Raw genomic sequence first — 26,212 nt, forward strand, 5'->3', positions numbered from 1 at the left:
AAATCCTTTGGATCATAGAATTATAGAATACAGAACAGAAGGAGGCCATTCAGCTCATTGAGTCTGCATTGGCTCTTTTGAAGAGTAATCCAGTTAGGCCCACTCCTTCACTGTTCCCCCATATCCCTGCAATTTTTTCTCCTTCATGTATTTTTCCAATTCCCTTTTGAAAGCTACTATTGAACCTATTCCCACTATCCCTCCACGATTCACTGAAATTAGCCCTCCTCTAGTTAAGTATTTCATTCTAAATTGCTCCTTGTTATTCTCCATAATTAATCTATACCTTATGATACTAGGATCACTCATCTTCAGATGCTCCCCCACTGTGACATTCTCCACTTGACCCATTTCATTCACCAAGACTAGATCCAGCAATGTATTCTTCCTCATTGGGCAGGAAACATACTGACCAAGAAAGTTCTTCTGAACACACTTCATAAATTCTTCCTCCTCTCTTCCCTCAATACAATCACTGCCCTTCAATGTTGGAGTAACGTCTTTGACCCTTTGACTTCATCTGAATCCCATCAATCCTTTACTCCGCCATCAAGTGGAGCATTTAGCTGCCTTACCTCTTCTTTCTGAAACTCCCCCCTCCCAACAACCCCTGCACCTATCTACTAGGGTTGCTTTCAGAAGCCTACTCAAAATGTATCCTTTTGTCCATGTTTTCAGTTCCTTTCCTAATTCTTCTATCACTGGTGGGTGTTAGTTTCTCCTATGTTTTATTATGGTGAAGGTGTGACATAAAGCTTGGTGTACATTAAAATGATTAACTTGCACAAGTCTATATATTACAGGATGGCCATTAGATTGGCAAAGCGCAGTGTGCCTCACCGTAGATGGCATGTTAGAGCAGTTGCTCTAAATGTGGTTGGAAAGACTTAATGTCATGATTACTTTTGGTGTCTTGTGATTACCCTTTTCACATTGAAAGCATGGTGAGAACTTGCTGTTGTTGGTGAAATGTTTTATTTATTCTATGAGTACATAGATTTGAAGTGGAATCTGAAGAGTATCCTTTATTTTCACACCTATAATTTACAGGTTTCGTCCCCAATTTGGAATTCACCCAGGCCGCCTAGATTTCCCTGCAAGTGCTGCTCTGTAACTGGATGCTAGAAATTGTGTGAGAAGAGTTTGAGTTAGCTCACTGTTCGATTTTATTTCTCTCCTTAACGGAAAGTGCCTCGCCTCTGTTCATTGCCTTTACCTCATCACCAATCTATCAACAGTCATTACTGCTTGTGAAATTGGCATTAAGATGCTAACCTGACACATTACTGAATGCTTCCTTGATCACTTTATGTACTTATGATCCATGATCATCAGTGAAATATTGATTCTTTCAAGCACCATTTTTTCTCTAGTGACTTGAGATCACAAACAGGTAGAGATCTGCATCCCATCTGAGCATCTTTAAATCAATCCTGGAATAACCATGTGCTATTGCTGAACATTAGCTGTTATTTCACCTGTGTCAAATAGCTATCCTGTGGACTGTGAAATTACCCATCACACTGATAATATATATTCTGATCTATAATTGGCAGATCCAGTGAAAGACAGCTGGCTAATTTACAACAATCAATATTTTCAACTAAGCAAATCTTTATGCCATGGATTCCAATGCCTTGCTTAAAAAGATTTGTCACAGGATGAGTACATTTCCTAACATAATTTGAGCATGTACTTCAGGCAGCTACACAATTCTTGCTGATGATATGTTTCCCTAGCAACATGCATAAACATCAATCTATTCATGCTTCTAACCTTTATTGGTTCCAAAGACAGCCAACATAGTGATCAGTCAACAAGTGACCTGCCTGTAACCCATCAGCAAGGTAGTGCTCAGGTCAGGGTTACTGAGTAATGCATGCTCTGTTTTCAGTGACATATTGCTGCACATTGTGGTTATAACACTTTTGATGATTATTTGTAATATAATGGTTGCATTAGTTCTCATTGAACAGAGACTGGGTGACACTGATGTGGTAGGAATAAAGCATTGATATGTGGTTGACGTTCCAGCAACAACTTGGTTTCCGCACTGAAAATATTTAAAGGAGCTATATTTTTTTTCTTGCAAGCTAGAAAATAGATCGATCACCTTCGGTGATGACATCACTGATAATGCATGGCACGCTGCCCAATTGTGGTGGGGATGACATCATATGACTCTTATCACTCCTAGAAACTGCCCGAGCTGTATCAAGTAAATATTCTCTTTCCAAAGAAGGAGACTAATTTGGGCTGAGTGACAGATGACGGATTTACAGCAGAGTCGACACTTCAAATCATCTATAATACGTGTTCTGTCCAGACTTCCTTACAGCCTGCCACATATCTGAGCACTGGCCCCAGTATACCTGTGATCTGCACCAGTGATACAACGCTGTGATTCTCAATGTAATATATCAAGGGGGGAAACCATTCAGAATAGTTTGCTTGAAGCTTTATAATTAGGATCTCCTTATACCTTGTGTGCCTCATCTCTGTCCACCTGTTAAAACGATTAGGTAAAAACTGTTCTACGTTCAAAGGTGTGTTTTTTTCTACCAGTGAGACTATTTTTTCTTGGTTCTCAGCATTGCACCCACCTGCAAAATATGAAAAGACCTGTCTCCCAAAGCTCCCGGAATCCAGCTCCCACCTTTAATTGCAATGTATATTAAATGCGATTTAAATGTTTGCATCGAATGGTGCTTTGCTTTTAAAAAAGTGTTTGAAATGATCATTTCCAGTCTTACCCTCGGCGACGTTTGTGAGTGTGCTCGAGGACAGTAGATCCTTGCTTTAAGACTTGGCTGCGTCAGACGCTGCGAGAGGCTTGAATTTTCCGCTCCAGCCGGGAAGACTTGAGTGTTAGTGTTAGACAAGAGCCCTCCTGAAACACCTGGAAAACTTTGGATCATCGCCGTCCCTCGGGGGTCACTTGAAGGAACAAGGCAGCGCAGTGACTGAGCTGCGAACACGTCTGGGCAACTGGGGCTTCATCTCGGCTGGAGGTGTTGGCAAGGGGCCCCCCACATCAGTTGCTGGATGGATATTTTCTTGTACACTGCTGGTGTGCTTCTGCTCTCTCTGTTCCCAGTGTGTGTCGCCATCCTCGGGAAGCAGGCTCTCTCCGTTTCAAAGCCGGTGTTATAAACCTCGCGTTCTCTCTCTCTATCTCTGGTTCCAAACTGATCTCTTTAAAGGGGAGTTACAAGTCACTGTCATCACGGAGCTGCTTTTCGGCCCCCAGCGTCTTGGGATGTTTAATAAGGTTTCCGTCTACAAAAAGTGTCACCTAGCTAGAACTCCTTGAGCTGCAAGCAGCCAAGTCCTGTGGCTCCCTCGCTCTCTCTCTCTCGTCAATGATAAATCCTTCTCATCACCAAGGAGTTTGAATAGATGTGAATAAAATAATCTCAAGGAATCAGTTACAGGTATTGCTATCATTTTAAAGACAAAGCACCGTGGCAGCGTAGCCGCCTCGCTCGGAGCTGACTGTCGTTGAACACCGAAGAAGGAAGTGTAACTCCAAGTCAGAGGTGGGAATTCTGGAGGGAATGGTTCGTGCAACTCGGCAGGGATGCTGAGTAGCCATCCTGCAGCGGGGAAATGTCCCTGTTAGGGATTACACCGAGACCGAAGGCCCTCAGTGGAGAGGAGAATTGGTTGGTGAACCCGAACTGAGAGAACCCCCCTCCCATGGCTCCATCAAGCAGCCGTAAGGAGGCCAACACTTGGCCGAGCATGTCCTCAACTTTCTGGGCAGTCATGATTCTGGCGAGTCTCTTAATCGCATACTGCAGTGAGTACAGTTTTTATTTGGTTGCGATGCCCGATTAGTCGACAAATGGTTTTATATTAGATATTAATGATAAAACCCGGGTTTCCTGCATGTCCTTGGAGAAGATCCACAACAACTCAATGCCGAGGGTCAGACATTGCTGAAGTGCACAATTGTACGCAAGTTGTGTATTGATCTGTCTACCTAGAGGAAAACTTAAGTCAACCGAGGTGCTGGAGCGCTGATGTGATTATCTGAGTGTGATGTTCGAATGACAACTCGCATTCACACAACTCAGATCAATCCTCAACGGCGTGGAATTCAGATTTCACGCAAAATCTTATATGTGGTTTGTCGGAATGAATTAACTCTGGCATGCGGCGCATATTTACCGTAGCAGAGAATAACAGTAAACCCTTTGCCGGTCCAACTGCCATATCTTCCACTTTATCAGTTCCATCATGAACACGAATTCACCAATCCTGGTATTAGATCAGAACTTCAAAAGTTGACAGACGCCCCCGTCAAGTGCGCGGAGAATAATAATTAATTTCCGATTTTTATAAATACAGGCAAATGGTGATGTTACAGGGCCACGGAGATTGCCGAATTTGTGAGGTTGACAAGCCTCTCAATGGGTAGAAATGGGCTTCTGACAATCTTAACTGAAGTCCTTACTCTTTTAAATGGGGTTGTTAGGAAACGTATGGTTTGATTTTAAAATCTAGGTGACGTGGCATTGTTAAAATGTACTATTTAATGCGCTTTAAAACATGCTTAAAATAATTGGAACTTTTCACAGTGAATGCACACTGACGTTATTAAATGGTTAAACCAGGCCTGTGGTAGGTTTTTGTAAGCACCATGTAAACAGATTGGATCTTTGACTGGACCCTGGTCAGTGTTTAGGAACCTGCTGCATTTAGTTCCAGTTCCATTCATTGCAACCGTGCGCGGCTTCCATCTCCTCCAACATTCACTCGAATGATTGGAAGCACTTTCAGCCCTCGTTCCATGGGCTCCTTTTTTCTGCAATCCTTCACAGTTTATGCGAACGCGCTGCTCCGTTTCATCAAGCAGTGCAGACACCCTTTGCTTCTGAGGATGAAAGCAGACATTTAACATATAATGGAAACCTTCCTTCCAGAAAGCCCATCTGTCTGTAGTAAATAAGGACCATCAATGTATACAGGGATGGCAGGGCCATAGATGAGGAAATTATACCATCTCTTGCAAAGATTGGAGAATGAAATCTTCCAGTATTTAGCCCGGTCGCCAGTTTAGCTACAGCTTATCCCTGTTAGAAAAGCTGTTGTACCTGTCCAGCTCAGAATGTCAGCTCTGAGGTGTGTTGACAGTTGCCAACATATACTTTTCTGAAAACAGGCCTCTTGTTACCATAAATTGTGTGCATATTTGTAGATAACTTTTTAAGTCAGTAGGCTCGAAGCGTGTACGTTTGATTTAACATTAAGCGCCAGACTGAGATGAGCGACTGATGCAAATCATTTGAACATGAAGCCGGGCAGAGTTTGAGAGCTGCGCTGGATGCCGATAAAGCAGACTGGAACAAAATCTCTTAGTCTCCAATGCAAACTGTACACGACAAAAAGCGAACGTGCAGTTGGTTCTGCGCTGGGTTTGACTGAGAGAATTTAAATCGTGGAGCACGGCGGGGAAATGGTTACAATTGTGGCTCAGTAAAATCCAGTATTTACTTATTAGTATTTACATTTGGATTGTACTGTGATGGGGCGAAACGGGATTATTTTACTTTGGATCACAGACTATAGAGCGGTCTCTGTGAATGTGCTTTATTTTTTTTTACAATACATGCATAAATCTTCCCTGAAATCAGAATGGGCAATGCACCAGTTTCACTCGCCTTTGATATGAATAACAATTTAATCCGAAGAAATAAGGAACAATTGCTGCATCTATCAATTGACCGCAGGGACACATCCCAGTCTCCAGTCAGTCTCCTCCGCTTAAATGTCACTGGCATTTATTTTCAGATCTGCGATTCTCAGTCAACGTTTAAATTCAGTTAATTCCAACAGGAGCGCAGTGGGCTGTAGATAAATAAAAATAAGTTAACATCCTACTAAATGACATATTCAATTTCTGCTGCGTGCCTAACCAGACTGGCTGTAAAAAAAAAAGCCGCTGTTGCGAGTGAAAGTTGAGAGGCAGTGGACATTGTCCCATATTTAAACGCTGTGACCTCCCCGTCCCCAACCAGGCTGAAATAAGGGGAAAGTCATTGGATGCCCATGCGCTTAACATTCCAGCTGCCTGTGTAATTCAGTGACACATGAGAATGGCACAGTCTGTATAGAATAGAGGGAAATAGTCATCGCAAGAGATGACGGGGATGGCAGCAAAAGTTAAGATCGTTTTCTGATCGTTGGATGAGGTTACCTAGTTATGCAGCCGAACAAAAATCTGGGGCATCTCTGTTCGTTGAACACCAACATGCATTTTCCAGTGTTTTGCATGAACACGCCAGTTTAATTGGTGGCAGCAGATTTTGCTACCAGAAACCAGGTATCTTCTCAATAAATGAGGGAGCCGTTGATGCCTTCCACTGGCTGGATTTAAAAGTGCACCTTTTTCCTGTTACTATAGGGACACAGTGCAGGTTTAAATGATAGTTTTCAAGTGGTTGAGTTCAGATCTGTCTTAGAAGAGCTGAGGTCATATCTGTGTGAAATAATAGGGAGCGTTGTTCCCGTGAGCTTTACAGATGCCTATAAAAATCAGAAAATGGTAATAGTTCCTTGACTAGATTTATTAAGGCTGTTCAGGGTAGATCAGGAGTATTTGATGCATAAACAATGAGGCGCTGAAAGAAAGTACAATCAAAATACTCTTGTGTATGTTAAAACTAAATCAACCTACAAATTGCAATGAGGAATAGGAAGGAAACAAGATAAACAATAGTTTCATCAGTCTTTTTTACTTTAGTTTACTATATTCACTTGTCTATCAAGCGTATGGAGTTCCCTAATTAATTGTGAATTATTAATACATTTACAAAATGGAGCTAAAATGGACTAGTAGGTTATGTTGTATGAATGGCATTTGTCTGGATTATCGCTGTTCTAAACAAACATGTAGAACCTTTCAAGGCTCCAGTTCAGTGCTAACCAATGTGCCCTCATGTATAACTGAATACATATTTTTTCAGTTAAAACCTCTCCTCTGGTCCCCTTGCTTCATTATGACTCTGAACTAACAGCATCTTTGTATATTTAAACAACCCTTTTTCTGTCAAAGTTACATAGGATGCATGACAGCTAATACAGCCCCGGGAATGACTAAAAACCCTTTAACATTTAAATATAGCCAACAAAACAAAAACTAATTATGTTAATGACTGTAACACAGTGATTTGGATGTCTGTGTACACTATTCAAGGTTCAATCCCAGAATTTATGACATCAGCCAAGTTGTTTATCCCCAATGTAATTAGTTTAATCTGGCTTAACAACAAACACACAGTGTGTTTACATGCAATGACTGTGTCAGTGCATTTTCTGCCTCAGAGCACCCTTACTGCATTAACCGCCCACGTAACCAGCTGGTCGATAGAAGGAACTGTTTTACAGTGATACCTCTAGTCCATATAATCATGTTGATATGCTACTGATGCAATGTTTCAGAAGGCATACATGTGCTTTTACCTCAGTGAATGTCTGTTTCTGTCAACTAACATCATGATGGCGTAAAACAGGCCCTTTTAAAATACCTCTTCCTGACAGTGATATACATAACACCTAACAAACTGTATGCATTCATCTGGAATAATTGCTACTCTAATTGTCCACATTACAATTTTACCTCTAACATTTTGCCAAAAAAAGTATGTAAAAATGACCATATCATAAAAAATATATTTTATTGAAGAAACAAGACTTCAGTTTAGTATGCACTGACAATATGTGTTTATTTTTTCTGTATATTCTTACCAACTTGCACCCTGACCCCATTTCTTTGATGAAGTATGTAAGGCAGTGACACACATGATTGGCTGATTCTGATTTTTGCCATTCCTAGTGATAAAGATGGTAGCCAAAGTATCTGGATGAGGGAATTGATTTAAACAATTAATTTTATTCAGACTTTTTGCAACTATACAGTCATGAAAATGGAATCATTTGCACCAAAAGATTCATTAAAAATGTTTATACTCATCAAAGTGAGGATGTTAGTGTTAGAAAATGAAAGATTTCCATTTTGAATGCCTACAATTAGCATCTTATGTTTGGTTTGAAAGCACCAAATAGAAAGTGTTAGCTGTTGCTCTTGTCTCTGAGTCAGAAGGTTGTGGGTTCAAGTCCCACTCCAGGATCTGAGCACAAAAATCAAGGATGACACTTTGGTGTAATACAAAGGGAGTGCTGCACTGTCAGAGGTACTGTCTTTCAGATGAGATATTAAACTGAGACCCTGTCTGCCCTCTCAAGTGGATATAACAGATCCTACAGCACTATTTTGAAGGCGAGCAAGGGAGCTATCCCCAGTATCCTGGCCAATATTTATCCGTCAAGCAACATCACAGAAGAAAGTTTATCTGGTTATTATTACATTGCTGTTTGCTGTTGGTGTGAGTTTGCTATGTGCAAATTGGTTGCCGTATTTCTTACATTACAACAATGACTACACATCAAATGTACTTCATTGGCTCTTAAGTGCTTTGAGATGTCTGATGGACACGAAAGGTACCAAATAAATGCAAAGTCTTTCTTTTCCTTTCTCTTTTTCTCAGTTTCAACAAAATGCTCACCTATCACCTCAAAAAGTGTATCTCCTAATGTCATGGTGCTGTTTGGGTTTGCAGCCACGATTTACCAGGGCATCAACCCAAGCTTTAGATTCAATTTCAAAATAATATCAGTTGGTCCTGTGCACCTCGTGAAATAGCAATACATTTAATATAGAATTGGAACATGGTGTTGACTGTTAAGTCAGTGATCAATGTTAAATCTCAGGACATTATACTCACTAAGAAAAAAGCTAAACACTATAATAGAAAGATGATAAGGTTGACACTCAAAAAGGATTAGAAAAAATGCACATAATACCTTATTCATCTGAATCTATCTTGTGATTTAAAATGTTGCTGCCTTAGTACGGTCAGCATATGTGTGGATGGTTATCACTTTTTAGCTATTTAGTAAAGTTTTTGTTCTGACATCGTGCTGATAATGATGTAAGAAAAGAAAAGCACCATTTGGTAAATATATCATCCATTGCATATACTTCCACAGTGCACATTTTCTGCTCTGTTGACTAAAGAATACAATGAGGTATAAACATAGTTGCATAGTGGCACGTGGAGCATCAATCCATTGTGCCGCAGAATGGTGCTGTATGGGCTTGCAGCCACAATTTGTCGTGCAGAGAGTTCTAAATTTCATCTCTGTCTTTGGATATAATACCAAGACTATGTGCATTCTCAATGGGAGGACAGCTCAGTAACATGAGGCTACCATTAGCTCCTAATTACCAAATTAAGAGCAGCATTGACAGAGATTTGGAGCAGGCTTCTACCCTGTCCCTGAACAATTCAGGAATGGTAATGCTTAGGTGGAGTATTTAAATTGGGGGGGAAAATAAAATACAAAAACAAAACAAAAACAGACTTTATGATCATTAATAAATATTAACTACTTTATTGTGCAACAGATATAGTGAGCATAAAACCTGGAGTGAAAAAATGCTTCTTTTAATGGTTCACTGTTATGTTCCCTATTAAATATGTTTTAATAATAGCATGTGGAATTTAAACTTGAAATCAGTGTTTTATCATTATTTTCAGCACTGGCAGTGTTTGTGAAATAATTGATGTTAATACTGCACATGCACTTCACACTGTTTTCACAGAGTGTGAAATTATTTACCTGTATATTCTTCAATGACTTTACAGAGCTACTCAAGCTGGTAGCATGTGTTTATTTATTGTGCGCTTTTTTGTGTGATTAATTTTGTTTAATTTGCATTTGGTCGAAATTGCATAAAAGGACAACTGAAAGTGATTAGTTTTGTTAAATCTGTCTGAGAAGTTGACTTACCATAACGTATAAGCTCCCGATATATTCAACATTAACATTTATATTGCTGTATAGATTTGGCCAGTGGTAATAATAATGATAAATTGTTGCTTTTATTGGTGTATGGTGGTATTGCTGCTGGATGATATTTAATTATATACAGTTCTGATTAATAGCTTAACTACTTCCCAAATCATGGGTATTTCCAATTTTTTTTCCTCTTGGGTAAATAACTACAATGGCAGTAATTACTACCAAGAAAAAATACTCTTGGAAAAAGTGATTGCCATGAATTATTGATGTGTATAAAAAGGTATTAATGTGTCCATTTGTGCTTGTAATAGTACAGCATGTTCACAGTGTTAAAAATCTGTGTCTAAACTTTGGTCATTAATTAAGCAGACTTATTGTGAGTAGCCTCTCCAAATCTTTTTATTGTCACCTTTAGGTTGAAGTTTGTACATTTCAGGTATTACATAATAGAATATACCCACAATGTGAAACATACTGCAAAAAATTAAAGCCTGAATTATTTGTTAGATTGTAATAATCTAACAAATGTATAATGATGTCCTTATACACTATTAATTCTTGGTAGAAAGCAGATAAATGTGTAAGATTTGTGGTCACTGCTGAATGCTTTTGAACTGTATCATTACCGGCCTGAAAGTCATTGGGGAAGCAATCCAGTTTGGTGTTTTCCAATCTATATTCTTGGCATAAGCAACAAATGATTTTTCCAGAGTTTATATTTGGACTGATCAACAGCGTAGATCGGCAGTGTGAGTTATGGTTTGACTCCTTCATTTCCAGATAAAGAAACATTTTACTTAGATCTTCTTTTCTCCAATTGCCCTAACTTGTATGTGTTGAGGGTGTAACTGGTATCTTCAGTTATTTTTCTTCTGAGTTGATCTCTGAAGGCATTGCACATGGGGAGTGAAGATCAATTCTAACCTTCAGGTGAAACAGCTTTAGAGACTAGTGATAATTGGATCAAGACGTACAGGCATAATTCAGTCCCTCTTTTAAAGTCATGCATTCCTTCATTGTTATATTCTGTTAAAAATTCCATTGTCCATATTTATTATGAAAATTGCTTACGTGAACTTGTCTCAGGGTACTGATACCCTTCACCAGTGGTAGCCTCACAATGCCTCAACTGGCAGGAGGGTGTAATTACAAGTGACAGGTCTGCGTAGATAATTTCCATTATGTGTAGACATAGGAATTTATAATGGACAGAAAGTAGACAAGAAATACACACAGATGTAAAATTGTTAGTATATTATAGACAGGTCTTTTTTTCAATTGATAATGTTTCCTATGCCCTCCTCTAAGATTCTAGTATGCCATATGTGGCAAGAACAGTCAAGATGTAAATGTTTAAACACAGTAAAGTTACCATTTTAAAATTTAACTTTTTAAAATTCTCTAAACCTCTAACTACAGAGTTGAATTTATTTCCAAATATAGGTTGTCTAGAATGAGAGTTAGCAGTAACTAGGTATGTTCTTTATCTACAGGACTGTAGCAAGTACAATTTAAATTTTAAATTCAACATTTCAAATGAGTATGCCAGGTGAATTAGAAAATACTGCCTATTATAGTATAATTGGTAATATGTGGCTTGTTAATCTTTGCTTTTTTCAGTGATCTAATTATATGATTGAGCACTGACCATATTTAAAATGTTATGTTAACAGTGAAATTTTTGGTAAGTGTATTTGCTTTGGAATTTTATTCTAGAAATTTACAGTCAGTCCTGTATGTATCTTATATGTGGTTATGGTGCAAATATGTTAATTTAACATAGCCTGATTTTTTTAAAAGTAGATTAATAAAATTATTCTTATTAGTTACAGAAGGCTTAGGATAATTAGCATGAGAGTTATCAACTTATGCTAATACTCTCAGAATTAGATTGCCAGGTTCTTCTGTGATTGAGTATTTCAGACAGTTGAACATGAACTTTCTTAATTCATTCATGGGATGTGGGCATCGCAGGATAGGCCAGCATTTATTGCCCACCCCTAATTGCCCTTGATAAGGTGATGGTGAGCTGCCAGGTAAATGCAATGTTCAGACTTGCAACCGGATAACCTTAGTTTCAAATCCAAGTGTTAACTAACATTAATACTCACATTTATCATAGAAATGTGATTGAGTTAAACAGCTTGATTGAACCATCTGGGTTAGGGATGTAAAACTGTTGGAAAGGGATTCTTTCCTCTACCACAGAAGTATACATCTGTGCATGTGTTTAAAAAGAGAAAGGGATTCGATAGGATAGAAAAAAATAAACTATTTCCTCTGATTGGGGAAATGAAGAACAAGGGGACCTAATTTTAAATTACAACTAGACCATTTAGGAGGGACATCAGGAAGCACTTTTTCCACATTCATTGTCGCAGAAGTCGGGAATTCTCTGCCTCATAAGCCTGTAAATACTGGGACAATTGGAGCTTTCAGGTCTGAAATTGATAGATAAAAGCAAAATACTGCGGATGCTGGAAATCTGAAACAAAAACAAGAAATGCTGGAACCACTCAGCATGTCTGGCAGCATCTGTGGAAAGAGAAGCAGAGTTAACGTTTAGGGTCAGTGACCCTTCTTCGGAACTGACAAATAAAAAAAAAGAAGGGTCACTGACCCGAAACGTTAACTCTGCTTCTCTTTCCACAGATGCTGCCAGACCTGCTGAGTGTTTCCAGCATTTCTTGTTTTTGTTTCTGAAATTGATAGATTTCTGTTAGGTTAGGGTATCAAGGGATATGAACCTAAGGCAGGTAAATGGAGTTGATGTACAGATCAGCCATGATCTAATTGAAAGGCAGAGCAGGCTCAACAGGTTTACCAAGCAGTCACTTGGAGATATGTGGCACACATGAAAGTGACTGTTTGTTACATTACCCCGAAATCTGGATTGTGGTGCGTAGATTAATGGTGAATCTGGATTGTGGTGCATAGATTGCTGATGAAAGATAATAAAGAATTGATCTAAAACTAAAATAGAAAGGAGAGGGAAACTCTTTGGAGCTGCTACTGCTTTGCCAGTGTTATTTCACTTGAAATGCACCAGGAATCCTGTTTACATACATTTCTACTGCACTTTCAGTAAAAGAACTCAGTATAGCAGGAGCAGCTATGAGGGATTTCTTGGCATATTATCAAGGAATATAATAATTTTGTTAAATAACCGCCGACTGAATTAAGATATAACCAAGGTAATAATCGGAGAAACTATTTAACCCTTTAAATTCTGCTATTGAATTACTCTTTCTATTCAAATACAAATTAATACATATCTTTGATAAGTCACAGGGTCATAGAGTTATGCAGCACAGAAACAGGCCCTTCAGCCCATTGTGTCTTGCTGGCCATCAAGCACCTAATCCCATTTTCCAGCACTTGGTCTGTAGCCTTGTATGCTATGGTGTTTCAAGTGCTCATCTAAAAACTTCTTACATGTTGTGAGGGTTCCTGCCTCCACCACCCCTTCAGGTAGTGTATTCCAGATTCCAACCACCCTCTGAATGAAAACATTTTCCTCGGATCCCCTCTAAACCACCTGCCCCTTACCTTAAATCTATGCCCCCGGTTATTGATCCCTCCACTAAGGGAAAAGGTTTTTCCTATCTATCCTATCAATGCCCTTCATAATTTTGTATACCTCAATCAGGCCCCCCCCTCTGCCTTCTCTGCTCTAAGGAAAACAACCCTAGCCTATCCAGTCTCTCTTCGTAGCTGAAATGCTCCAGTCCAGGCAACATCCTGGTGAATCTCCTCTGCACCCCCTCCATTGCAATCATACCCTTCCTATAGTGCAGTGACCAGAACTGTACACAGTACTCCAGCTGTGGCCTAACTAGAGTTTTATACAGCTATAAGATATCAGGTAAGTGTTTCATATGCTGATTTTACTATAAACAATGATATCTGTATGGGTTATAGGAATTATAAGATTTGAGTTATTTCACCTGAGTTTGTGTGTCTCTAACTGGTGAATTATTAAGAGTAAGGCATGTATAATTTTGTTTATCTGACATTTGCAAGTTCAGTTCGTTCTACTTTTCATAAGTATTTTTTTTGAAAGACAGTTTCAATTATAGCAGCTCCTCGACAAAGTCCCTTGTGTTCTCTTCAGCTGAAGAGCATCTTAAAGATGAAAAACATCTTTTAACATAATACATCTGCTGAGGCATTTTTCATTCAATTCCCTTGCTGTGTGATGTGTATGAGATTGGATGCTGCAATAACACATCAACATGTTATAGGTATATCCTGACATCACATTAACAACTCTTTTTACCGGTAATTGTCTTCAGATGTGCTATCCTATATTGTCTCCATGATGTACATTTGCATGATATATTGCGACAGGTAGTGTATGTTTAAAAGTGGCTTGAGCCTGACCCTGAAACTAGTTTTGATAAATGGTAATTGTACCTGTGTATGCTGCTGTGATTCCCCACATTATGGTTGTTTCATGTTGTTTTAGCTGAACTGTCAGAAGTTCATGTGTTTCTTATGATGGATGGCATGACATGTGTTTCTCCAGCCTAAGTAGCAAAGGAAGATTTTGATGCACTTTTTGGAGTTGCTTACAGAAGGTTGCTATTTATTCAGGGTATAATTATCTTCCATTAAAATAATGTACCTATTTCCTGAAGTAAATAAAGCCGATGTAAAATATGTTTGTATGGATGTATGAAAGGGACAGATGCAGTCAGAGTCAAAGTGCTGGTGAGTGAGGGACTGAGATACTCCTATAGAAGAAAAATATGAATGCGAACATGGATGAAAAACATTTCAAATATACTTAGCAGATCATTTATTACTTAGGTTTCTTTTAATACATTTGAAAAAATAACTGACTAGCAGGAATTGTAAATTAAAGCACTGAAATTAATTCAAAAGTGACAGGGTAATTTTTCAGATAACTACTGAGGCTATTTACATTAAGAGCCACTGCATATTATTGATATATAATGCAAAGGAATAAATGATATTAAAGTTAATTCAATATAGATTTCATTCTGCATTTAGAACTTTGCAGTCATCATCCAAATAGTTCTAAGATTGCTTTTCCGAATCTTTCACTTATATATTTCTGTGACTTTGTAACTTAAAAGTAAACATTAAATGTTATAGTTAATCACACTGAACAAGCAATTGATCCATCAATGGTGTGGATACCATGTGCATTTCATAGATAGAGGCATAATATTTTTATCACTGCATTAGAATAAGTCTTAAATAAATCTTACAAACACAACAACCAACAGTGTTTCATGCTGACAACCTATGTTTTAGCGGCAAAGTCAACATTTGCTGGCAAAACACAGCATAAACCCATCAGCCCAACTCTAAACTAGAATCCTGCTGCTAACAGCTGCTGCATAATGTAGGTAGGAATTCTCACTGACCACTGACCACCTCCAGGCGCGTATCCATTGTCTCTCGAGATAAGGAGGCCCAAAGAAAGAAATTCTCACAAAAGCAAGAGAGCTTTTGATGCAGTGGCTGGAATATTTTTTATTAGCAGGAGGAGCAGGACCTGAGCAGGAATCACAATGAGGAGTTATCAGAGAGGCAGAGAGGGAAGAGAAGAAATGGATAGCATTTTGATGGCAAAGCGGTGGGGGGGGGGGGGGGGGGGGCGGTGCGGACGGGGAGGAGAGGAGGCAATGGATGGTAATGAAGAGGAGAGGGAAAAGGTTGGACAATGGGCATTGCTGAGAGAAGAGAAGCAGCTGGAAGTGGCACTTTTGATTGGGAGAGAAAGGCAAGTGCCAGCATTAATTGAGAGGGAATGGTGAGGAGGATGGGTAATAGAGTATCAATGTGAATTGGGGCAGCAGCAGGGGTGGGGGTGGTGCTGGCGGCAGGTTGGGGGGAAGAGTACCAGCAAGAGCTATTGGGGAGCAAGAAGGAGCTGTGCCATCTTGAACTGGGGAAGGAAGTGCCAGTGATACATTTTTGTATCTCTTCTTCTGCTTCTGCTTCTCTTTCCACAGATGCTGCCAGACCTGCTGAGTGAATCCAGCATTTCTTGTTTTTGTTATACATTTTTGTACCTTTTCTACCCTTCTTACCCTTTTGGCCCTTGTATCGTAGGCTGCTCTAATGGGTGAGTCACTCCAAGTCTTCAACAATTTTTATCCTAGTCTTGAGATCTGAATGTGTCCTCGATAATGAACAACAAACTCTACCAGGTCATTATTTTTAAGCTTTTGGAATTTATGTATGCCTCATCAGTGATCTTCCCTCCATCATAAGGTCAGAAATAAGCTCTTCTCTGATGATTGCATGGTATTCAGAAAAGAAAAAAAAAATAATGACATTGAAATGGATGGGATGGAAATCAGGCAAATTCCACTACTGACTGGTGATCAGCTCCCTAGGTGCTGAGGACAAGAGATTACCCAAAAGACTAAGTAACTATTTGTTTTCATGCCAATGATCAAGTTTGAGATCTTGGTTTATTTTGTTTTGCGGTGAGTGAGGGGGGGGGGGGGTGCAGTGGGGTGGTGGGGGGGGGGGGGTAGTTTTTATTTGTTTTTTCTGAAGCTATTGTTCAGCATTTGTTAATTTTTAAGGTCAGCTTTCATGCTTAGCTGCAAAATAAACACTTTAGAAGTTCTGATGAAAGGTCTCTGACCTGAAATGTTATCTTTGCTTCTCTCTCCACTGATTCTGCCAGGCCTGCTGAGAATTTTCCAGCACTTTTTGTTTTTATTTTAGAAGTGATCTATTCTTGCCTGTTTTTCAACCTTTTTAGGGTCAGCATAAAATTCAGGAAGTAACTCTAGTAAACAGTACTTTCAGTTATGCCTGAGACAATCCATTTCTTTTTTATGTCCTTATAGTGTAAATATCTAAGAAGATAATTTCATAAGCTTTGACTATTCTGAATATAGGACAGAAAGGGATATTCTGCTCTTGTGGACTGGAATTTTCCCATCCCTGTGAAGATGGGTTTGGGGGGGGTGGGGGGTGGGGGAAAGCCGGGAAAAAAGAGGAATACTGTCTCACTTCCTGGTTAGTTTCTCAGGGGCAGGCTGCCATGGGAATTGGCAACCTGCTTCATGGAGACAGGAAGCCAATTAAGTTCCCACTCAGGGGCCATTTTCAAATGCCAACAGCATTTTACTGACGTCAGAGTCCGGAGGCCAGCAGCAACTTGGAGGCAGCCTCCCGGCCGAAGGGCCATTCGTGTCTCCTCTCACTGGCCCAATGAATGAGCTGCAAGAATGAAAAGGCCACAGGCGCAGCCAAAAGCAATCCTGTGGAGCGGTTTCTCCTCCACACTGATGGCCCTAACAATTGTGGGCCATCTCCAATTATAAATTTTTAGCAGGCTTCCAAGAGCACCTCCATTTTGAGATGCCCTCATTCTCAACTTTCTGCCTTAGCAGCACCCATCTCTCCCAGTGGGGCTGCAGGTTCTCTCATTGGGTCTCCCGCCTTGGGAACCTGCTCGCCGTCCTTAATTGGACAACTAATATGGAGGCAACCAATTAGGAACCTGCTTCGCATAATGTTGCACCAGTGGGTGCCTTGACGACAAACGCGAGCTTGGGACCCGCATGTGGTCCTGATATTGGGTACCTGATCCCAATGGGAAAACTCAGCCCATAGTGTTTGTGTATTTGTTTCTGTGATCATATCTTGAGATTCAACATTTCTCTTCTGATCACAATCTGTGAATCTATAGGGCACATTTTGTAAGGTCCCACCATGGAGCCTTGTTTGATGGGGCCGATGGTGGGAGAATGGGTGCCATGGGAATCACACACAATCCTCAAAGTTCCTGATTTCCCAGTTCTTCATATCCTGCAGTTATTTCGTGGCATGCTTTTAAAATAGTAGTGTGATCTTGAAATGGATGATTTTGTGCGATAGAATTCTGTTAGCCTAAAAGATCAACCAATCATGCCATACTTATCATAAATTCCTTTAATGTTTCTCAAATAGCTCATTAGTCACTTAAACAGTAGGAATTTTCAGAAGTTTGTGAATTCAGCTGTCCAAAACTGTTGAGGAATGGGCCAATAAAAAAGCTCATAGAGCCCATTTTGGTGACCAGACTGTGATTATCTTAATGGACTGTGTGAGATAAATGGCAGGACCTTTGATGGAGGAGGACAGGTCCAACAAGGAAAGGAGGCAAGATACATGCAGTTACATAGCTGAGAATGTAAACTCAATAGCCAACACTCAGAGGACATGTTGAGAGGTCAGGAAAATGTTGCACAACTTGAGAAACACAAAAGTAAAGCAAAAATATTTCTGCAAATTAGCAGCACAGGATATGAAAGAAAGTAATATTTTCTAAAAAAAAAGCATAGCATTCCATACTCACTCAGAGAAATGTTAGGAATATGACAAGTAGTCCAATGAAAATAGGAAAGATACAAATTGTGTAATATATGCAAGATGGCAAAGTGAATGTACTGCAACAAGGAATTTATATGGGCCTGTCTTGATCTGGTACTTCACTATTTTTGATTTGGAGAAACAAAACCTTTAGTTTGACCTGTGAGGGTTTTCAGTTTCTGCAATGAAACCTTAGTTCCATTTATGTTAGTACAGTGATCTGGTATGTTTCATTTGGAATTGGGACAATTAGAATTAAAGTTGTCCAAATTTTCTGTACAGTTACAGAAATCTTGATTTTTTTTTTAAAGTTCCTTCATGCTTGTCTTTAAGTCTTTAAACACAAAACTCACATGTAATAGGAGGGTACAAAATCTATAACTCTAACTGAGGGCTCAAAAATCTTGCTTTACCTCTTCATCCTCCATGACTTTGCTGGTTTCTTACACTGTTCTCCTGTCTAGTCTGTCTGCTTTGCTGGTTCAGTGCATAATCAAACAAACCCAGAGGCATTACTCAACAGGGCATCCGTGACCTGTCTAATGCAGTGATGCACTGCTGACTGACTTACTTGACTATTGTCCCTAAAGGCTGCCTGGAAACATCCAGATGCATAAAAGTTAAATGCTGTTCACAATCACAGACAAGGAAATGCTCCTGGTGGAAAGAGGGCCACAAATCGGGTTTCAATTGTGGGCACAGTTTTATCATGGTCTCCAAAGGTGGCAGGGTGGGGTGGGGCAGGTTGGTGGAGGGGGCGAACAGTTTCTCAGACATTGGTTAAAGGTTACATCCAGAATAGGTTCCCAATGGTCTGGAGACGTTGTGGTATGTATTCCTGTGAGACAGATGTTGCCTGAATGCATGTAGCCTTGCTCTCTTTCCTCTTCCATTCCTTCATCATTTTCCTCTTTAGAATTCCCAGAGGAAAATCCATCATTTCACTATAAACATCTTTAAACTTTCAACAGTTTTCACAAAGTGCCTTTAAATGCTCAGATACTGTAGCTTCTAAATAGTGGAAATGACTCCCAGCCAAAACAGTGTTACAGAATTGCACTCTTGTATTGTCTTTAATCTTCCCATTTGGGGGGGAGGCGGCACCAAAGAGACTCAGCACCACCACCTTTATAGTGGCAATGATTTACAGGAGTGATAAATGGGTAGAAACAAAGGGAAATCTTGGGGCAGTTAGTCACACCCCTATTTCATATAACTGTAGTGGGGAACACTTCCTGTGGGCTGCTCAGGGTCATGGGAGAGAAATTGTAGTGGCAATGTTTTGGGGTGGAGCTTTGGCAGATGAGCCTCTTCACCCTATTTGATTTCCAGATCCTCTCTACACCAAAAATGTTTTTTTTTTACAGAAAACCCAGGCTCAAGTCTGTCTGTTCATCCACAGCCCTCACCATTTTTTCATTAAATGTATGCCCCCATTCCTTATTTTCCAATTCAGTGTACACTGTTATTCCTTGCTTTCAATTGAGTGTACACCCCCATTGCTTGATTTAATTGAGTGTCTACCCTCATTCCTTGCTTTCAATTGAATATATCGGCACAAATATCCTGGCTGCGAGGGTTTAAATTAGCGTCACTCGGGAGGGTTTAAATTAGTGTGGTAGGGGGGTGGGAACCAGAGCAGTAGGTCAGCAGGTGAAATAACTGAGGGGGAACTAGTAAATAAGGCCAGTAAAACTAACAGGAAGAGCAGGCAGGGAGATGTTGCTGAGCACAACAGAACTGGTGGTCTGAAGTGCATTAGTTTCAATGCGAGAAGTATAACAGGTAAGGCAGATGAACTTAGAGCTTGGATTAGTACTTGGAATTATGATGTTGTTGCTATTACAGAGACTTGGTTGAGGGAAAGGACAGGATTGGCAGCTAAACGTTCCAGGATTTAGAAGGTTCAGGTGGGATAGAGGGGGATGTAAAAGGGGTGGGGGAGTTGCATTACTGGTTAAGGAGAATATCACAGCTGTACTGCGGGAGGACACCTCGGAGGGGTCGTGCAGCGAGTCAATATGGGTAGAGCTCAGGAATAGGAAGGGTGCAGTCACAATGTTGGGGGTTTACTACAGGCCTCCCAACAGCCAGCGGAGATAGAGGAGCAGATATGCAGACAGATTTTGGAAAGATGTAAAAGCAACAGGGTTGTAGTGGTGGGTGATTTTAACTTCCCCTATATTGACTGGGACTCACTTAGTGCTAGGGGCTTGGATGGGGCAGAATTTGTGAGGAGCATCCAGAAGGGATTCTTGAAACAATATGCAGATAGTCCAACTAGGGAAGAGGCCATACTGGACATGGTATTGGGGAATGAGCCCGGCCAGGTGGTCGAAGTTTCAGTAGGGGAGCATTTCGGGAACAGTGACTATAATTCTTTAAGGTATATGGGGATAAGGATAAGAGTAGGCCTCGGGTGAACATGTTAAATTGGGGGAAGGCTAATTATAACAATATTAGGCAGGAACTGAAGAATTTAGATTGGGGGCGGCTGTTTGAGGGTAAATCAACATCTGACATGTGGGAGTCTTTCAAACGTCAGTTGATTAGAATCCAGGACCGGCATGTTCCTGTGAGGAAGATGGATAAGTTTGGCAAGTTTCTGGAACCTTGGATAACGAGGGATATTGTGAGCCTAGTCAAAAAGAAAAAGGAAACATTCGTAAGCGCTAGAAGGCTGGGAACAGACGAAGCCCTTGAGGGATGTGACTAGTGGTGTTCCGCAGGGATCAGTGCTGGGACCTTTGCTGTTTGTAGGATATATAAATGATTTGCAGGAAAATGTATCTGGTCTGATTAGTAAGTTTGCGGACAACACAAAGGTTGGTGGAGTTGCGGATAATGATGAGGATTGTCAGAGGATACAGCAGGATATAAATCGGTTGGAGACTTGGGCGGAGAAATGGCAGATGGAGTTTAATCCGGACAAATGCGAAGTAATGCATTTTGGAAGGTCTAATACAGGTGGGAAGTATACAGTAAATGGCAGAACCCTTAGGAGTATTGACAGGCAGAGAGATCTGGGCATACAAGTCCACAGATCACTGAAAGTGGCAACGCAGGTGGATAAGGTAGTCAAGACGGCAAACAGCATGCTTGCCTTCATCGGTCTGGGCATAGAGTGTAAAAATTGGCAAGTCATGCTGTAGCTGTACAGAACTTAGTTAGGCCACACTTGGAATATTGCGTGCAATTCTGGTCGCCACACTACCAGAAGGATGTGGAGGCTTTGGAGAGGGTACATAAGAGGGTTACCGGGATGTTGCCCAGTCTGGAGTGTATTAACTATGAGGAGAGGTTGGATAAACTCAGATTGTTTTCACTGGAACGACAGAGGTGGAGGGGTGACATGATAGAGGTTTACAAAGTTATGAGTGGCATGGACAGAGTGGATAGTCAGAAGCTTTTTCCCGGGTGGAAGAGTCAGTTACTGGGGGGACATAGGTTTAAGGTGTGAGGGGCAAAGCTTAGAGGGGATGTGCGGGGCACGTTTTTTACACAGAGGGTGGTGAGTGCCTGGAACTTGCTGCTGGGGGAGGTGGTGGAAGCAGGTACGATAACGACGTTTAAGAGGCATCTTGACAAATAGATGCATAGGATGGGAATAGAGGGATACGGACCCCGGAAGTGCAGAAGGTTTTAGTTTAGACAGGCTTCAAGATCGGCGCGGGCTTGGAGGGCCGAATGGCCTATTCCTGTGCTGTATTGTTCTTTGCATTCCGCCATTCCTTGCTTTCAATTGAGTGTAAACCTCCATTCATTATTTTCAATTGAGTGCACATCCTCATTCCTTGTTTTCTGATGGAGTGTACACTGCCATTCCTTGTTTTCCAGTTGAGGGTAGACCCTCATTCCTTGTCAATTGAATGTACACCTCCATTTCTTGTTTTCTAATTGTGTGTACACCATTATTATTTGTTTTTCAATTGTGTGTATACCTCCATTCCTTGTTTTTTAGTTGAAAGTAGACCCTTATTCCTTGTCTTTCAGTTGAATGTGCATCCCCATTTCTTGTTTTCCTCCCAAAATGTATTACCTCAGAATACTGATTCAATCTTGTCATTCTGTACTCACTGTGCCATCAGATCTGTGATTCAGTGCTCAGTGAACATCTGATCTTGTCACCCAAATTTCTCTGGAACCATTTTTAAAAGCCTCCTCCTCACCTAATCTGGATGTGGCCTGAAGACAACTCTGGGTCACTTACAGCCATGTTTTTCCTGGCACTTCACCAACCACCATCTTGGGTAGGGTCCTGAGAAGGATGTCTGGAGCAAGCACCTGCCTGTTTCAGGTGAGAGACCACTTGTAATATGCAAATCAAGGTCCTATGACATGTATAAGATCAGGTTGTAATTTTGAGGTACAACTGGGTGGTCTCTGCAACACCAAACTTCTGTCAATTTGTATCAGCATTGACAGTGCTTTATCCACTGACTACCTGTTGTTTGCCTAAGATTAAGATAGATCCCATTGTATAATCTGATCTTGTGATGAGTTAGTTACTGATAAATCCAATAAAGAATCGAGGAGAAACTTATTCCCCAGAAAATGGTTGGAATGTGAAACTTGCTATCACATGAAGTAACTGAGGCAAATAGGGGTAGCTAGATAAGGGAGAAAGGAATAGAAGGTTATGCTGATAGGGTTAGATGAAGTAGGGGGGAGCAGGCTTGTGTGGATCATAAACACCGGCATAGACCAGTTGGGATGAGTGGCCTGTTTCTGTACTGTAAATTCTATGTAAAAAAATGGGTGAAGCATGCAGTGTGCATAATAAACTCATTCCTCTGCCATTGAGAGGCCTAACCAGTGGCCCTTAAAGGGACTGCTGGAGGGGTCTCCAAAGGGATAAGATTTTTGTGGACCAGGAGTAGAATTCATTCCCATCTGCACCCTTGTAACAGGCCCTACTTATTCCATCTTAAGAGGGACTATGAGCTGTTGAATTTTGGCATTACAGTCGTATGTAAGGCACTGTTCCCACTGTAATTTATGAACAGTTTCATTTACTAGCACAAAAATAACTACATGAAAATAAATTTACAGTTCATGAGCCCAAAGTAAAATAGAAAGGAAGAGCTGCAAAATAGGCAAGGAGAGAAACTGTTCTCTCTTGGGGAGATCTCCTATGAAATGACATATTTTTCAATAACTTTAATTACGTTATGCGTAAGCAGACCAGCTGTTAGAATTTAGAAACTCAGATGAAGCGTAGTTAATTTTATATTTTCGAAATTTTTGATTTAATTAACAAATGTTGATTTTTTTTAAAATTTTCTATTTTTGTAATCTTAGTTTGAAAGGAATTCCTTCATAAATTCCTTCCAGATAATAAAAAGCATTATAATTTGAAAGCGAATCTCGAGCAGAATACTGCAACTTCAATTCTATTGCTACATTAATAACAAAACTGCAAGCAAATGTCACAGATGTTTTTTTCACCTTGTATCAGTAGGTGGTGACAGTCTGCATGATCTCAACAATTTTGATCTGCTGCTGCTTGGGTTCTCACTGGGCACTGCTTTGTAGTCACTCCCTTATTGCTAGTTTGTCGTGGATGGGGATTTGATGGCAAAATGGCCAATTTGTGTCTGAACAAATTATGCATTAAGGATTGTGTTCTGCCACATATGGCAATATATGAAGGAATTCAGTTTTTTAGTGCCATTGCACAGAAACTGTCATCAGACCTTTGAATGAGAAAATGGATGCAAAAGAACATCAGCCAAGCAATAGAAGTGCCACAATTGGCCTCAGCCATTGGGTTGGTGGAGGAAAAACTGGCTGAGCGCACCCGCACCCCGCCCATTGATATATCCTTGAAGCTCATCCTGCCAATGCAAATTAACCTATCACCAAGATTTAAGACGGAGTCTCCAGCTTTGAGTATTGGGTTCCATTCGACTGCTCTCATGCTGCGACAGTGGAGCACGAGGTATTTTCAGGCCGAGAAGTTTAATGGACAAGTATGCATTTTATGTTGATTTGACATGAGAATAACACTGAATTGCCACAGAATTTGGAGGACAACATTGTCAGATTTTGACTTGTCAATTTAACGGAAGCAATGTGAGACCACCTTGAGGAAAGAACCTCACACCAAAAACTATAAAACCTGCTGATAACAGACAAAAAGCTTAATACAGTTGTGCTTTGCTTCATTTTTCATTATTTTAATGCAGGTTTTGACCCATTCATTTTAAGTAGGTTAAAGTTGGCATTGAAATAGAGGACAGATTATATTTGAAAATGTTAAATGTTCATCTGCTAATATGGGCAAACAGTAAATTCCTGGTTTAAACTTTTTTTTAAATGTTAATGAAGAGCCAACTGTCCCATTACAATGTAACCAGCATTTGGAAACTGTTGAGGAAAACTCTTCACATGTGATAGTTGAACCTTAACACTTTGACACTGTTTGTAAAGCATATATGCATGTACTCGGAAGAGAACTCCAAAACAAATCAGTCCACATAATATTATGCTAAGATCGCCTCCTTTTTTTCCGGCAAATGAAGGGTAAATAAATGTGGGAAATTCTGGAAGACTGAACCACACTTCAAATTCAGAGGAATATTAGCATGTTTATGCATGCAGAACCTTTTAGTGTTGTAACATAAATATTCGGAAGTGAAAGAAAAGAGGCAAATTAATCTGAGCTTCTCTTTATATAAAAATTCTTCAATGCATGGGACTGTTCAACCATCAGATATATTGGGTAAGGAGCAGCCGTATTCAGTCTCCCTTACAGCTCTTTTAAAAAGCAGTATGTTTTTGTGCTGTATTTCTATGATTTCTGGTTTCTTAAGGAAAAATGCACATTTTCTCAATCTATCAGTCTGCCCATCTGGAATTTTAGCTGCCGGTATTGGCTTGACCTTGACACAACCATCCTGTGTGGCTAAATGAAAGTAGTTATTTTAACCAAAGCCGGCTGAATCAGAGACAGTTGCCAATGTACAGAAACTTTCCTTATCAGTTAGCAGCGAATAGATTTCAGGATGGGTTTACTGCAACCACTTCCCCACAGGGAGTACTGGAGTAGTTGCTTTTAGAGGCACAGGTCAAGTTAAAAATATTTCTATTTTAACAGTCAGATATCAAAACTGTGCTCTAGACCATGAACTAACAGTGAGCAATGCCACAATGTATATCTTACATCAGTTTGCATGTCCTTTCTGCATGTTTTGCCACACTTTTTGGCTCAACTTTCTCCCATTATAAATTCCAATGTCACCATTCATAATGAGTTTTGCCTATGCCAGTGGGTGACAATTACTGTGCAATCAGATGACCGTGGAGGTATTTCTCATCTGACTCGCTTAACTTGAGTGACACCTTGAATTACATCAAAGTGATTTCACCAGACAGGCAAATTTGATTGAAATTTTTGACTTTCACATTTGCTTTTATTTAATAATACATTAGTTCAACCCTGTAGGTATTTTGAAATTTTATCTATATTCAGAAGCAGTTGGTTTTATTTTCCCTGCAGTTCTAGCACAATGCTCACCAGTCTTCTACAATTATTATTGGTTGTTTATGGGTCTGTTCCCGGTCACCATTGTTCTCTGGGTCAGATGCAGATCTGCTCTCAGCTGCTACTCCTCCCAACAACCACTCAGCTGTTGGTGCTGTTCTCCAGCTTTGCTCCACATTGGCTACTTCCTTGTCTTTGTGGCCCATTTTTCCCCAGAACTGTTGCCAAACCACTCAGCAGCCATGTCAGAGCACTTTATGATTAGTTTAACTGTGGCCTTATTTTTTAAAAATATTTTTTACTGCTAAAGAGTAGGGCTGGAAGGGGCAAGGCCATCATGCTTTTATTTATTCCAGCTATTCAGAGAAGGGAATGCCAGCAGGAATGTTTTGTTATTTATATATTCTTTATATTGTAGTTACTTATGGTTACATTTCTATTAGTTTTTGCCTTTGTAAATTTATCATCTATAATACAATCTGGCCATCAGAATTAACAAATTACTCA

General features: G+C 40.1%; 1 protein-coding gene across 3 annotated transcripts in view; it reads left to right on the top strand.

The window, feature by feature from the left end:
* The first annotated feature begins 2,837 nt into the window (after positions 1–2,837).
* tafa5a (TAFA chemokine like family member 5a) overlaps positions 2,838–26,212 on the top strand; it is a 744,872-nt gene continuing 721,497 nt past the window's right edge. For all 3 annotated transcript variants that reach the window (XR_010977652.1, XM_068059142.1, XM_068059143.1), the window contains exon 1: positions 2,838–3,802. Coding sequence is in view for 2 of the 3 variants with exons in the window: in XM_068059142.1 (XP_067915243.1) it covers positions 3,700–3,802 (103 nt within the window). In the remaining variant the exon portion in view is untranslated. The remainder of the gene's footprint in view (positions 3,803–26,212) is intronic.

This window comes from Heterodontus francisci, chromosome 27 (assembly GCF_036365525.1).
Source record: "Heterodontus francisci isolate sHetFra1 chromosome 27, sHetFra1.hap1, whole genome shotgun sequence".
In the NCBI taxonomy this organism is placed as follows: Eukaryota; Metazoa; Chordata; class Chondrichthyes; order Heterodontiformes; family Heterodontidae; genus Heterodontus; species Heterodontus francisci.